Source organism: Aegilops tauschii, chromosome 4 (assembly GCF_002575655.3).
Source record: "Aegilops tauschii subsp. strangulata cultivar AL8/78 chromosome 4, Aet v6.0, whole genome shotgun sequence".
NCBI classification, from domain to species: domain Eukaryota; kingdom Viridiplantae; phylum Streptophyta; class Magnoliopsida; order Poales; family Poaceae; genus Aegilops; species Aegilops tauschii.
The window spans coordinates 14,523,201-14,538,002 of NC_053038.3; the positions used below are offsets into that span (position 1 = coordinate 14,523,201).

Below are 14,802 nucleotides of genomic sequence, written 5' to 3' on the forward strand. Positions count from 1 at the left end.
TGCACATGATCGCCCTTCCATGCACGCACACAGTTCAGTTGATGAAAGAAAGGGAAATACAGATACATTCATTGGGCGTTTTTCTTCTCTGCTTCTTCATTCGCTCGATTTCCTTTTTTTCACCTTTTTACTAAAAAATTAAAAACATTTATTTTAAAAAATAATTTCCTTAAAGTTTTAAAATGTTCAAAGTGAAATAGAAAAGTATAAACATTGTGTAAAAAATTATCACCGCTGCTTAGCTAAATTTGCAGGTATGAGGCAGGGAGCGCCATACATTTGGCCGGCCTTCGTTTTTCTTCTCTGCTTCTTCATTCGCTCCATTTTTTCACATTTTTTAAACAATATTCGAAATACATTTATTCCAAATACACAATAGAGTTTAACAAATAAAAGATGTTCAAAGTGAAATATAAAAGTATAAACATCATGTACAAAATTGTACTCTCTATGATCCATATTAATTGTCACTAACTTAGTTTAAACCAATATAGACCAAAGGCAGCAGCATGATTTAAAAAATGTTTATAGCATTCAGAAATAGGTTCAAGTGTTTTAAAAAAAATAGGTGACATATTTAGAAAATGTTATACAACGTAGAAAGGATGCTCACGTAATTCAAGAAAACAAATAGTGCCTTTCAGCAAAATGTACATGGCAATTAAAAAACGGTTCACGCATTCAAAAAATAGGTTTATGCCAATTAATAAAATATTTAGACAATTTAGACATTTTACAGTATGTATTTAGAAAAATTGACATGTATTGAGAAAGAAAGAAAATCCATAAAGAAACACATAAGACAGAAAACCAAAAAAATTGATGAAATTTGGCTCAGAAAACACACAAGACGAAAAGGAAAAAAAACTGTGCAGGAACCCATATTGGGAAAGCCCATCTAGGGTCTACAGCAGGCGAGAAGGACATAGTAAAAATGACATGCCATTAAAAATAAAATTGCCATGCTCTTAATAGTAAAGCTGCCATGTTTTGAATAATAAGATCTCCATGTTAATCATAATAAAATTGCCATGTGTAAAAGTAGGGAAAAAAATCCCTAAATCACCATGAAAATTGATTAAAAATCCCATAGTTTGCCACAAGAGCACTACAAAATGACTTAAATTTGTCATGTTTGAAAGACAAAAAGTTATGAATTATCCATGGGGTCATGAGATTTTTTTATTCGGAAAATGTTGCCATGTGTACAAAACACCTTGGCGTGTGAACATTAAAAAAAAAATTGCCATGTGTCCAGTTCAGAAAATTATAAATCTGCCGTGTTTTTTTTTAAATTGGCATGTACCTAAAAACAAAAAAAAATACTTGCATATTTTTGCCGCATAGTAAAAATGTCCGCCGTAATCTCTTGTTGGGCACCAGCTAGCTAAATAGCCCACCCGTGATTTACCACGTCAATCAATCAAACTAGGCAAGGTACCCGTGATTTTCCGATTTCTTTTCTTTTCTCGTCGGAGGAGAGGAGAAGAGGACCCCCAGTGGAGGAATAAACAATTCAGGACCAGCACATGGACGGTCGGTCCCCAGCCCACTCCACTCCACGCGTCGGCCGAGGGCCTGGGCCGTACTGCTGTTAATTACACACGGGGGTAGGTGGGCCCGTCCGTTTGGGCGTACGAGCGTACCCGGCCGTGGTACCCGCCGGAATGCCGACGACGCTGGTCCGCTCCGGCTCCACACTAGCACGGATCCTCTGTGCTCGCCCGGTGAGCTGTACACTCATCTGATGATGCCCACGCGGCAAACCATTTTTTTCTAACACAACAACAATCAAAGTCGCTCTCATACACAAACATACATGAGCGCACACACGCACACTCTACCCATACGAGCACCTTCGAGAGACTGTGTCGGCATAGCATTTTGATATTTTACAAAGTCATCACAGGCGCCTCGCAGCAGACGAGAACGTTTCCTCCCACTTTAGGAAAACATCGCTCGAAGCCTGAAATAAATCCAGAAATAATACGAGCACCAATGTCAAGCCTAAGAATTGAACCATGATAGGCTGAGGATACCACTGTCCTCCTAACCATCCAACCACAGGTTGGTTCGCACGCGACAGATCATATATAGTATATAGTAGTATGTTTTGGAGAATTATCATAAAAAACCAGTGTGCAGTGAATTCTGCTTTTTAGGAGATTTTGCACCCATGTCAAGTATAGATTGAAAGGATCCAACCTGTAGACGTAGGAACGAAGATTGAATAGAGCAGATCCATCAAAAACCAGCACCGATCAAATCCCGTAAGATTCGTCTGAGACACACTTCTACACGCCCTTCAGTGACGCGAGACCCACCACCACAACGGTGTCTAGGCGGGAGCCCCTTATTTCATCTTTAGAAAAGCGTTGCCATTTTGTCTTCCTGAATAAGACACGAACCCTAAACAAAAACTAGAAAAACACTTGAAAGAGGAGTAAGATCCCTCCCACCGGTAATTAAAGGGCCAAGGTTCACCACGCCTCCATGGCCCTAGGCGGACCGGCGGGAGGCACAAAAACCCTAATCTTTTTTATGGAGAGGACGTGGTGTGGCTGTGTTCAGATCTGTAGATTGATCTCTTGTGCATCAGAAAAATGTTTTGGAATTGCCATGAATTGTGTTTTTATATGTCCATGGTGACATATCCATGGATTCAACCCAACAATTGCACCATGCCTAAAATAGTAAACCTATTATTTGTTCCTACATATGTTTGTTTGACATTTATAAAAGTCGACACGTCTAAATTTATGTAACAAATGGAGTATTGTCATCTTTTTGTGGTAACTATTTTTGATCAAGTGGAAGGACCTCTGCCTTTTTTTTATCACGCGGTGGTAGAGAAAATCGATGCAACAGAGCCCGCCAGACCAATCCTAGGCGCCTACGATGAGTTTGTAAATCTGAAAATGATATGTCAGCTTAGTCTCTTGAAGGTGCTCATAGCGATAGGATGTGCATGTGTTTGTTTATAGGAGTGAGTGTATACGCGTATGTATGAGTGCTTGCATCTGTACTGTGTGTTTTTTTTTAAATCTGGTGGTGTTTCCATGGCGCAGACGATCACCACTCACAGAGTCACACAGACCGACAGACGAGACGATCGGGGCGGGGGGCGGAGATCCCTCTCTCTCTCTCGGATATGATATCTACCGCCCGCTCCCACAGCCACGCCGCTCGCCCCCACTGTCAAACGGGCCCCACAAAGAAGGGGGCCCACAGGTCATCGTCGGTTCCGCCAAGAGCACCTCGCGTCCCTCGCCCGCCACGTCGCGCCGAAAACGATTTACCCCGCTCCCTTTTTTCCCCAGACAGAAAAATCCATCCCCTCCCCTCTCCTCTCCTCTCCTCTCTGGGAAAAAAGAGGGAAGGGAAGGTCTCGCACTCCCGACACGAGTCAACGAGCACGGTAGACGACGGCGTTGGTCTACCCACTATAAAGTAAATTATAGCCATAATACTGAGAAATTTGGTCAGTGCAATTCAGGTTTTGGTTGTTTAAATTCCATAGGAGTAGTTTTTGCATATGGATGTCCTTTTGCATCACTATCTTTTTCTGGTATCGAGTCACAAAAGCAGTTCTATTTTATCAGATTTATTCACAATAAAATGTCTACGATATTCAGATAAATCGAAAGAAGACACGGAGATAGAAGAGTAGAACATGATGACATACCATCGTCAATGCTAAGCACTGATAAGTCTCATTTCGTCCTATTATGTCATTGCGTACTGTATTTATGACCATCCTCAGAAAATCGTTATTCTCGTTAAGTAAACAAGATGTCACGATGTATCCAACCTGCAGCACAATGAAAAGGTAGCAATTAGGAAACAAGTTGTACTACTGGAAAGGAGTAATAATTGAGGATTTCAAAGATGTGGCTTTCACCTGTTTCTCGGGATACTTCAGCGCGGATATCAAAGAAACAGTTTCCATATGCCCAAAGTCAACATCGTAACCCAGCATATGTATGTAAAGCATTTTCCAAACATACTTTTTCTTCTCATAATGCGACAATCCCTGCAAGATGACAGATCGTGGTGCTTTTTAGTAAGACTGATTTCTCTGTGTCGCCTTAACTGTTGCACTGCGTGCATACAGTGGCGGTGCCAGCAATACAGCCCTATGGGGTCAAATGCACAATTAGCAATACATTTTACTGTATTTTAAGTATTAATTTCACAAAATTTCCACCAGCATAACTTGGTTTTGCAAAAAAGCTGTTGGTCAGAAGACCCTGCATGCCTAACGAGGCCAGTACCATTTTGTAATTACAATCGTACATTTCTATATACAGCTGGCCTGACATAAAGTAAGATGGTATGTCAAAAAATATGGCAGATCTTTATTATGCGACTGTACAAACACCTGATATGCGCAAGATGTATGCACATGTCCATCTGTATATGGATGAGTACCATACTGTTAGGAAAGTAGGGACTAATAACTAATTGCTATATATATTATTTGGCAGTTTCCGTATGCTTAGGGAGAACTCCCGCCTCATGGGGGCCATCACGCCTTTTGTAATCCAACATGAATTAATCAAGTTAATAGAGTATATTTCTTAGTCTAGCTTAGGAGTATTTACCATAATGAACGAGCATGCATTACAACGCCTTGATGCGCACAGCCATACGGTCGTTTCTTTAGTGGATCAGGCATGCCATCATTGTTTGCTGCAGCAGTTTCATATGTAGCATTGCCACTTTGCCACAAAACATTTAACTAACACAACCATGGTGTGGAGCTTTACTTTGTAATTTATAGTGTTTGCATTCGAATTATATTCACAAGCAACAAACGTCCAAAATTTTGAATACTCATATACACAACAGTATTTCGTGGAGAGCATAAATATGTTATTCGTAGATTTGTTGTCAAAAGTAGCGGCATAATTTCTGTGGCTAACATTTTTTTTTTGAGAAAACGCAAAAGATTTGTGTTTCTTTGTATTGAAAAGATAGTTTGTTACAGCCTCCAAAGAGGAGCGACATTTATCAAGAAATACCATTGTCGGTAGTGTGCATAGGATGGGAGGCTATGTCGTTGTCTATGAGATGTGATTAATAGCAGAGTGGGTAGGATGCAGAGCTGATCCCAGCTAGCTAGTCCAACATACAGAAGTGAAATGCAAAACTGAGAAATTAGCTCATAGCATCGAACCTAATAGTGCACTCTGCAGCCATCACCTCTAATATAAGGGGGCCAACCTTCCACTGTCAGTTTAGGAGGGGGGTTGCATAGTAGTAAAGTGTTAGCGGGTGGTGATGACACAACACCAGGGCCATTGAGCTTCAGAATGTCTGCCCCAGCAGCTCAATTCGCTTCACATAGTTGTGCCCCAGCAGCTCAATTCCAACCCCAAACTAGTTACTGGAGGCAATCGTTGCCCACCAGTATTTCACACTTGCATCCGAGACGCGACGCTGGCCAGACCGTTGCAGGACTTGGTTCTTCGGAGTTGGGGGAACATTGGACCCTGTAACAGGGAAGTGCGTTTGGACGAACGAGCAGCTAAATACACCCATCGAGAAGCTTCGGGACTTGATCGAAAAAGCGCAGCAAGGGACGTTCGTTCCGGACAGAGAGAACGACGAGCTCACAGAGGCCCTCAGAAATCCTGAGCACCCCGGACGGACACGAGGCCGCCAGGCTCCCTTCCGTGGAAGGCTGGTTTTTCGGACGCAGGCGGCTACAAAAGCCAGGAGAGGAGGAAGAAAGTGGAGCATACCCAACTGCAAGCGCTGCACGCAAGGGTACAAGCGATAGAGGAACGAGAAGCAGATCGCAGCAAACGACCTGCCGAAGCTTCCCCGAAGCTACCCCGCCATCTCAGCGGAGAAGCAGCGTGGCTTCCACCGAGCTGCTTCAGCAGGAGCCTGTCTTCACGACTCCTGCTAGCTACCCCGTGGATGCTATCATGGAGTCTCAACATTGCCACCTTATGACGCAATGGCAGACATTCAAAGTCAAGGCGGTTGTTGGCTCTGTTGCACCTCTTGAACCTGGCGCAACTTTTCACTGCCGGCCGATTTCAGAAGGATATGCTAGGGTGATGGTGGACGAAATCACTGACGTATTTGAGGAGCTCGAGCTTGACCACCCTACGGGTGATAGGGAGACTCGTCTAGGTTCTTGTCTGAAGACTCCATGCCTATGGCGGAAGGAGCTCATCAACCTTCCGAACTAGACGCCTCCGCCTCCTCCTCCTGCTCCGGCAAGTCAGGGCACTCCGCCTCCTCCTCCGGCGAGTTATCTCACCATGGGAGTAACTATTCATTACTTCAGGAGTTCAGGCTCGATCCAACGGCCGAGATCAATCCGGAGCGAGATCCGACGGCCAGAATCTTATTTCTGGATTTCTGGATGGATCACCGGATCAATATGTTCTTACGAGGGTGAAACTGCCCTGGTTATCACTCATCAGAAATGACCATCCAAGGACAGAGCCACTAAAACAAGAACGTGATCAAAACAACTCAAAGAAACGAGGGAGGATCCAAATTAATACCCAGAAGTGCCTCGATTGCTCGAGAGCATGCCTATATCATCCATAACTGATCATCATAGCCCTGGCCATGTCCCATATAGTAGCCGAAGCAGAGCAGGGGAAGATGGAGCTCACAGAGGGAGGTTGTAGCCGAGGCAGTACTCAGTGGGCACTGGGGTTGTGCCTGAATGCCGTCCAACCAATGAGGAACCACGTCGGAGTTGCGCCTTGCACCATCCCGCCGACGAGCACGAAAGCCACGGGCACCGAAACGGCCAAGGAGGTGAGGAGGTGATGTATAGCACATCTAGGAGCACCATCAGAGACGACCGGGGCAACGAGCAGGCAGGGAGAGAGGCGAGGCGGCATGGAGAGGATAGGGCGCGACGCGAGTGCAGGCCTGCGGGAGGAGCGATGGACAGGGGCTTACGCCCTACCGCCATTGAATATTGTCCCAGGCACTTGAAGTGATGAAAATGCCCTCGGCGGGCTCTAGGAATTACACGCGGTGGCATCCCAGCTATAACACTATTCATTGCAATAGTGTTTCAATCTGAACCGACAGCTGAGGTGATTTCTGAGGAAGATCCGACGGCCCAGATCACATCAAGCAAGCGAAGTGGACGGCTGGATCGGTCAAATCGCTGAGAGCAGCTCTAGCTCGACTCGTCTCATCTTTCTGGATAATTTTCTCCATATTCAATCTAAAGAAAGAAAAGCACAATATGTAAGTGACATGACATAATCATATGGTTAATCAGAAGAGCAGGTAAGAACAACAAGCTAACTGAGCAACAAAGAAAGAAAAAGGTCCCCAAAATTATTATACACTGCATTATTCAACATTGGCTGAGTTTTGTTAGTCAGCTCTTTTTCCTTTCGGAGTATATAGAAACTATCAAACATATAGTATAAGTGCAATCATCTTTGATAATATAAGAGAGCATACAAATCACAGAGCTTGTTTAAGATATTTTGTCACATCAAATAGTTTAGATAAGAAAAGCCTAACCCAGAATTACAAATAATTGGAGCGAGTGATAGATTTATTATTCTGATAATTTGGTAGTAGCTATACATAAATAATTTATTTGCCAACAGTAAATTATGCGATGCATTATTTACACAAAACAATATTTTTTGTATAGGGTCAGAAAGAAAATTCAGCGTTCAAATCAATAAAGCTGAAATAATCTAAGAGTATTATCACTACAGAGCAACAATTTATGAACTTGTTGGCAGTCAAAAGTAATAATATATGGAAATCTATCTTGAAGTGCAAGAGTTCAATTTAGCAGATCTGACACACCAGACATGAATGTGCTTACCTGCTTTCCCAGGCGGGCCTAGTCAGCTCTCTTTTAGCTGCAATCAAAGATAAGATTTGTTAGGACATTCTTGTGGTCAAAATTTATCATCATCCAAGCAATGGGCTGCTTGTAGTGCCTAAGGTAAAATCGAAAGGCCTTTTACTGCCACCTTGCATGAAGAGTTTCTACTCACACATGTGTACTGCTATATGAACCTGCACATGCTGACTAATTAAACAACAAAAGCTACAGAGGTGAACTGACCTTTCTCTCATCAGACTCTCTGGACAAACCAAGAAGCACAGATAAATACGCTGCTGGGCAGAACACATAATCTAATACGGTATAACACTGACTAAGCCTAGGTTTGTGAACAGAGACAAATTATAAAATAGTATGGTAGACCGGAAGGAGAGACCAGAAAGCTATATAAAGCACATGCCCAAAGAAACTAAAACTGAGCAGAGCATTGACTGAATAGGTAGCAAAGGCACGTATATCCAAATTCCATAAAAAACAAAGGAGGTACGGGTCTGTCTAGGACACATCTAACCTTGTGTCCACTATGTTTGTGGTTTATATTCTTTTGGCCCAGATTTTTTTTGTTCCTTGTTGTTGTGTTATGTATGAGAGTTTAGATGTGACATCCTTAGAAAACATCTAGATGTGAATTAGACAAACTGTAATCACTAAATTTAAAATCTAATTAACTTAGTAAACAAACATAAATTAAGCAGCCTAACTCAAATGAACAACAGTAAATTGAAGCCTACATGCCTCAATATCACAACAGAGGACGAGCAGGACCAACCGACAAATCAGCAGGCTATTGGTATAGAGCCAAAAATAAATAGTAAACAAAACAAAGAAAAGAACAAAAACACCCAGAATCATGTGCAAATGAACAAAAAAAACCTAGGGCCTAGCACGATCCAGACATGGAACAAGAAGCACAAACCTATAATCCAGGAAAAAACAATCAAGGAAGATAGGACACCACATAAATCCAACCAGGGAATAATACCCTTTGCCTCTCATTGGCCAGCCTACACACAATAGACCGAATCTAGCAGCGTACTCATATAGAAAAGACAAGGAATATACACTACTTCACAAATGTAACCCTAGGTCTGGAAAGAAGAGAAGCACAAAGAAGGAGAGGAAAAGCAATCGACCTGTACATCCCTGGATGAAGACGCAGCAGGCAGGCACAGATCAAGCGAGGAACTGACGAAAAGAACGAGCACCTGCAAACGATGGATCAATCCGCAGCAAAATCAGAGACAAAATCATGGTTAAGCTGCAGGGAATGACAACGGGGCAAAATAAATGCCTACCCACAAATTGGTGAAGGCACCATCAGATCTAGCGCAACGACGGCAATAACAAGGAATACTGGCGTCGCACAGCGAATCCATCACAGTTGACGCGAAGACCAACCTTGGGAACGAGGGGGCCATCTTCTTCCTCCCCCATAGCCTCATGTTCCTCTCCCTCATAGTTTCAGTTTATGCCAGAATGTTCTAGCTCTGTTTGGATAGGTAACAATATTTTTTGGGATCCTAAAATATTTGTGCACAACACTTAACCTGCAGCTGCTGATTAATGTTCTAGTCATATGTGCTGCTTTCCAGCTCTGTTGTTTGGATAGGTATTTGGTTATCGTTTGGGTTTATTTATTATATGTGATACTAATATTTGCCAATGATGATGTATCTTTTGCCAACCAATCTCTAGTCTTCTTCTTGAGGACTGTAAATGCTGGTTTGGTTTTCTGTGCTCACTATGCCCTTGCACATGGGATGCAATTTTTTATTAGCAATTATTTCCCAGCTGTTTAGTTATTGTTTCCTTTGATGGTGAGGCATTAATTCTGGAGATGCAATTTTCTTGCTCACACAATAATACAATGAATGATGGGATCTCTATCTACTTTGAACCAAATTATATTATATTCCCTCTGTTAATTATTTTTCTGTTTTGGGTGATTGAGTGTATTCATTCTTTTTGTTTAGTTGCCTATCAGAATACATGGTTGAATTGCTTTCACTTCATATTAATAACTATTCTGTCGCACAATGCAAATATGCTGCTGTCCTAACTAATTAAGTAGAAGCTTGGTGCTGTATGGTCTCTTCCTGACATTAAATCCTCCTCTGTTTGTGCTGTACCAGCTGGTAGCGGCAACTCTTCTGCTGCAGTCCGCCAAAAGGAAATGACGAAGCTCTACAAAATCCACTCCCATGCCCACATCCAAGCCCTGCAGGCCCGCGCCAATGAGCTGGGCCACTCCAATAAGTCCATGCTTGTGAATGTTGTCTCTCTGGAGTCGGTGCGCATAGCGCGCGAGTCGTATGCACTCCTCCGCCCGCTGATCAAGGATTCGTGGATCTGGGCATGCCCGGAGCTGGAAAACCTCTCGGTCGTGGCAGGCTTGTCGCTGGAAATCCAAAAGCTCGAGCATGATGTGTTACCCCAGCTCATGGTTCAGGAGGCCAAGCTGGAACGGGGCGCCCTGGAAGCCCTCCTGCTCATGCAGAACTCAGCAATTACGCTCTTAGATCTGAGGAAGTGCTTTATCTTAGCCTTGGGCGTATTGCTTGCCGATGAGGATCTGGTCTCAGCCCGAGTCAAAAAGCTGAGCATAATGCTAAAGGATACTGCTGATGATGTACTCAAAGGTAATTGCGACATTGTCTGGCTTCAGGAGCGTGCCCCGTTGCTGCTCCAGCTGGTCACCGATGTGTTGGAGACCCCGGTTTGTTTATGTGATCCTGATGAGTTTCTGTGATGAGTAGACTTATCAGCCAGCTCGAGGCTGTTGTGATGAGTATTTCTTAGGGGCGTGGCAAACAGTTTAGAATCAAATGTTGCGATGTATTTCTTGGACCCTCCTTTATGTTTGGATGTGTTACTAATGGATTTTAAATGATATGTATCTTGGGTAGTGTTTTCTCATTCTGTGCTAGTAGGGTACAACTTGCAATTACTTTCAGTTTTTTTTGTTGAGAAACATCCATTCTGTATTTTACTGTACAGTCACATGGAGGTATTCGCTCTTTTTGGGGAATATATGCCAAAAGAATATAGCAGCACCACCGCATCGAGCCGCGTCCACCCGAGCCCCTCCCCATCCCCAAGACTCCCCGAGCGCCAAATCTGTTGAACCCAAATCTAATCTCGTCTGTTTGTTTCAATCCAACAGCTCACGCACGCACTCACTTACCAAATCGGTACCGGCCAATCATGTCTTGACACATGTCCCACCTTATCCAAAACATTATTCAGAACAATTTCCGTTTAATTGAGTTATTTGGTAGTTTTATAGAAAACCCCTAGAACTTCAAACATTGTAACTTTTATCTATAAATGCTAATTTAGTGAACTTTTTGCAGAACGATACTTAAGAAATACACTTTCAGCTAGTCCAAAAATATTTAGCCTTTGAATAGTATAAAATTCAGATTCAAACAGAATGAATTTAAATTTAAATTGGTCATAACTTGCAATTTCTAAATCCAATTAAATTGAATCCTTTTACTGAATAAACTTAGTAAAACATAGTTTCAAATTATCTCAGTGAAAATGAAATTTGAATAATTAAAAAAAATTGAATTTAAGTACAATTCAGGGGATGCCAGAATTCAAAAGAAATTTGGAACTATTTGTGTTGACTTTAAATAAAAGACATAAATGGATTAATTCCTTTTGCAACGAAGTTCAGAAACTTAAAATGAACTTTATTAATAGTTTTGGATCATAATTTGACTTAAGGAAATTCAAAGTAATATTTGGATTCGGTTCAAATTCAACTTCGTTATAACCTTGGAAGCATGAACTCAAATTGAATAAAGCATTTTGCAATATAATTGGGAAACTTAAAATTTACTTAGTAATATTTTGGAGTTAAATTAATTTTAGAAAAATAAATTTAAATTGAATTTAGTCCGAGCACATATAAGACTTGAATTGAACTGTAGCAAATAACTTTAGGATTAATACTTGACCTTAGTCTAAACTGGGGGTTGAAAAAATGAACTTTAGTAATTATATTGGATTTGTATTTGATTTTACAAAAAGAATAAATAAATTGAGTAGGGCTTGAACTGCCGTCAAAGTAGGAGTAGTAGTAGAATCGGATATCATCTCAAAAAATATATATATAAATATATAGTAACGTAATATAGGCCGCCGCCGCCGCCGAAACCATCGATCCGTGGGGTGCCAGTGCCATGCCGACAGACCACGCAGAGGCAGAGGAAGAGCCAGAGCCCGCCGGCGCCGGCGTCAGCCTGTCGCCGGATGTGCTGGCCAACATCCACGCCCGCCTGGCCTTCCCCGAGCGCCTCGCCTTCGCCGCCGTCTTCCGCGCCGAGCGCCACGCCTTCAGGCCCGAGGCGCCGTACCTCCTCCTCCCCGGCCGGACCCCGGACATCGGCACGCTCTACTCCGTTGCCGACCGCCGCGCCGCCGCCGTGCGCTCCCCGGCCCACGCCTTCATCGGCTCCTCCCGCGGGTGGCTCGTCACCATCAACACTGCCGCCGCCGCCACGCTGCGCCTCATCAACCCGGTGACCGGCGAGCAGCGCGGGCTCCCGGCCATCACCACCATCCCCTGCGTACACGCGCTCCACAGGGGCTCCCACTTGGAGTTCACGCTGGAGCCCTTCACCTGGGGCCCGCCGTACCCCGGCGGCCGCCAGCCGGTTGGCACCTTCACGCTGGAGGTCGAGCAGACGCGCGGCTTCCTCTACCGCAAGGTCGTCCGCGCCCCTGCCGCCGCCGCGGCCATGCTGATCACGGGCCCGTGCTTGGGCATGCCGGCCTTTGCGATGACGGAAGAGGTCGCGTGGAGGCTGGCTCCCTCGCGCGACGGCGTGGAGGACGCCATCCACCACGACGGCAGGTTCTACTCCCTAGGGTACTCGGGCGCCGTGGCGGCGTGGGAGCGCGACCCCGACACCGGCGAGTTCGGCAGCACGACCATCACGCCAAGGCTGACTAATGAGGACAGCCAACCGTGGCGCCGACGCAAGTACCTCGTGGCGGCACCGGGGCCGGCCGGGCGGCTGATGGTGGTGCTCAAGGAGACGACGACGGGCTGGTGTGGACACACCGACTTACTCACCTGTGGCTCGACTGACCACTATTCGAGTTCTACTTTCACTAGCTGCCTCGCATGGTCTTCTCGTTCATCAAATGGATGTTAAGACTGCTTTCCTAAATGGAGAGTTGGACGAGGAAATTTATATGGAACAACCAGATGGGTTTGTACTAGATGGTCAGGAAGGAAAAGTGTGCAAGTTGCTGAAGTCTTTGTATGGACTCAAGCAAGCACCCAAACAGTGGCATGAGAAGTTTGAAAGAACTTTAACAGCTGCAGGCTTTGTTGTACATGAAGCTGACAAATGTGTGTACTATCGCCATGGTGGGGGCGAGGGAGTTATCCTTTGCTTGTATGTTGATGACATACTGATTTTCGGAACAAATCTGAATGTTAATAAGGAGGTCAAGAATTTCCTATCTCGCTGTTTTGAGATGAAGGATTTAGGAGTGGCTGATGTCATTCTGAACATCAAGTTGTTGAGAGACGATGATGGTGGGATTACATTGCTTCAATCTCACTATGTGGAAAAGATCTTGAGTTGCTTTGGCTATAGTGACTGCAAGCCCTCTCCAACACCATATGATGCGAGTGTGTTACTTCGAAAGAATCGAAGAATTGCTAGAGATCAATTGAAATATTCTCAGATTATTGGCTCGCTTATGTACTTAGCCAGTGCTACAAGACCTGACATCTCTTTTGCTGTTAGCAAACTGAGTCGGTTTGTCTCAAAACCAGGAGATGTGCATTGGAAAGCTCTAGAGAGAGTTTTGCGTTATTTGAAAGGCACTGTGAATTATGGAATTCACTACACCGGGCACCCAAAGGTGCTTGAAGGGTATAGTGACTCAAACTGGATCTCAGATGCTGATGAGATAAAGGCCACGAGCGGATATGTATTCACTCATGGAGGTGGTGCTGTTTCTTGGAAGTCTTGCAAGCAGACCATCTTAACGAGGTCAACAATGGAAGTAGAACTCACAACACTAGATACAACTACGGTCAAAGCAGATTGGCTTCGTCGGCTCTTGAATGACTTGTCGGTTGTTGAGAAACCTGTACCGGGTATCCTTATGAACTACGACAATCAAACTGTGATCACGAAAGTGAGCAGCTCAAAGGATAACATGAAGTCATCAAGACACGTTCAGAGAAGGTTAAAGTCTGTCAGGAAAATGAGAAACTCCGGAGTTATTGCATTGGATTATATCCAAACGTCTAAAAATCTGGCAGATCCTTTTACTAAGGGTCTATCACGTAATGTGATAGATAATGCATCGAGAGAGATGGGTATGAGACCCACAATATGAGTTGTTCACAGTGGTAACCTATTCTTTGTGATCGGAGATCCCGTGAATTAGATGTGGAAGACAAGCTGTTGGTCAACTGAGAGGAGAGTATCCTTACTATTCACAATACCACTCCATGAAGATGCAATACTCTCCTAATCTGCATGGAAGGTTGATGTATATCTTAATGTGTTCTAAGTGGCTCATTTAAGTAGAGATGTTATCCTGCAGAACATCTTTTGAAGAACACACCTATATGAGTCTGATTGTCAAACGTCGCAATCTATGAGAGTAGGGTTCTCTCTAGTAAACTCATGAAAGGTCACGCAGTATGATGCATAAGCTCCACCCGTGGGGAAGACCCACGGTAGCCACGTATCGGTCAAGGCTTTATGTGAAGCTAGATTCGCAGAAAACTTGCAGTTCAAGGCCCAGTCCACTGTTCAAGTTGCTTACTAGTGTAGCATAGAGTTCTAGGTGGAAGTTCAACTTAACAGTCTCCACTGCAGTACCGGTATCTAAAACAGTGTTTTGGAACCAAAGGCAAATTTCTGTGTGCCTTTGGGATCTGGTGGGGGATTGCTGGAATTTAG

At 43.9% G+C, this 14,802-nt stretch overlaps 1 protein-coding gene across 1 annotated transcript; it reads left to right on the plus strand.

The window, feature by feature from the left end:
- Positions 1 to 12,048: 12,048 nt before the first annotated feature.
- Positions 12,049 to 14,452, plus strand: LOC109786145 (uncharacterized). Its single transcript, XM_020344730.1, has 2 exons — positions 12,049 to 12,920; positions 14,422 to 14,452. The coding sequence occupies exons 1-2, from the start codon at positions 12,049 to 12,051 to the stop codon at positions 14,450 to 14,452; spliced, it is 903 nt and encodes a 300-aa protein (XP_020200319.1).
- Positions 14,453 to 14,802: the final 350 nt, after the last annotated feature.

Excerpts from the sequence above, each read along its gene's own strand:
- LOC109786145 (XM_020344730.1), top strand. The coding sequence starts at position 12,049 with ATGCCGACAGACCACGCAGAGGCAGAGGAAGAGCCAGAGCCCGCCGGC. Across the intron at positions 12,921-14,421 it reads AAGGAGACGACGACGGGCTG|TAGAGATGTTATCCTGCAGA; the intron begins GTGTGGACACAC and ends GGCTCATTTAAG.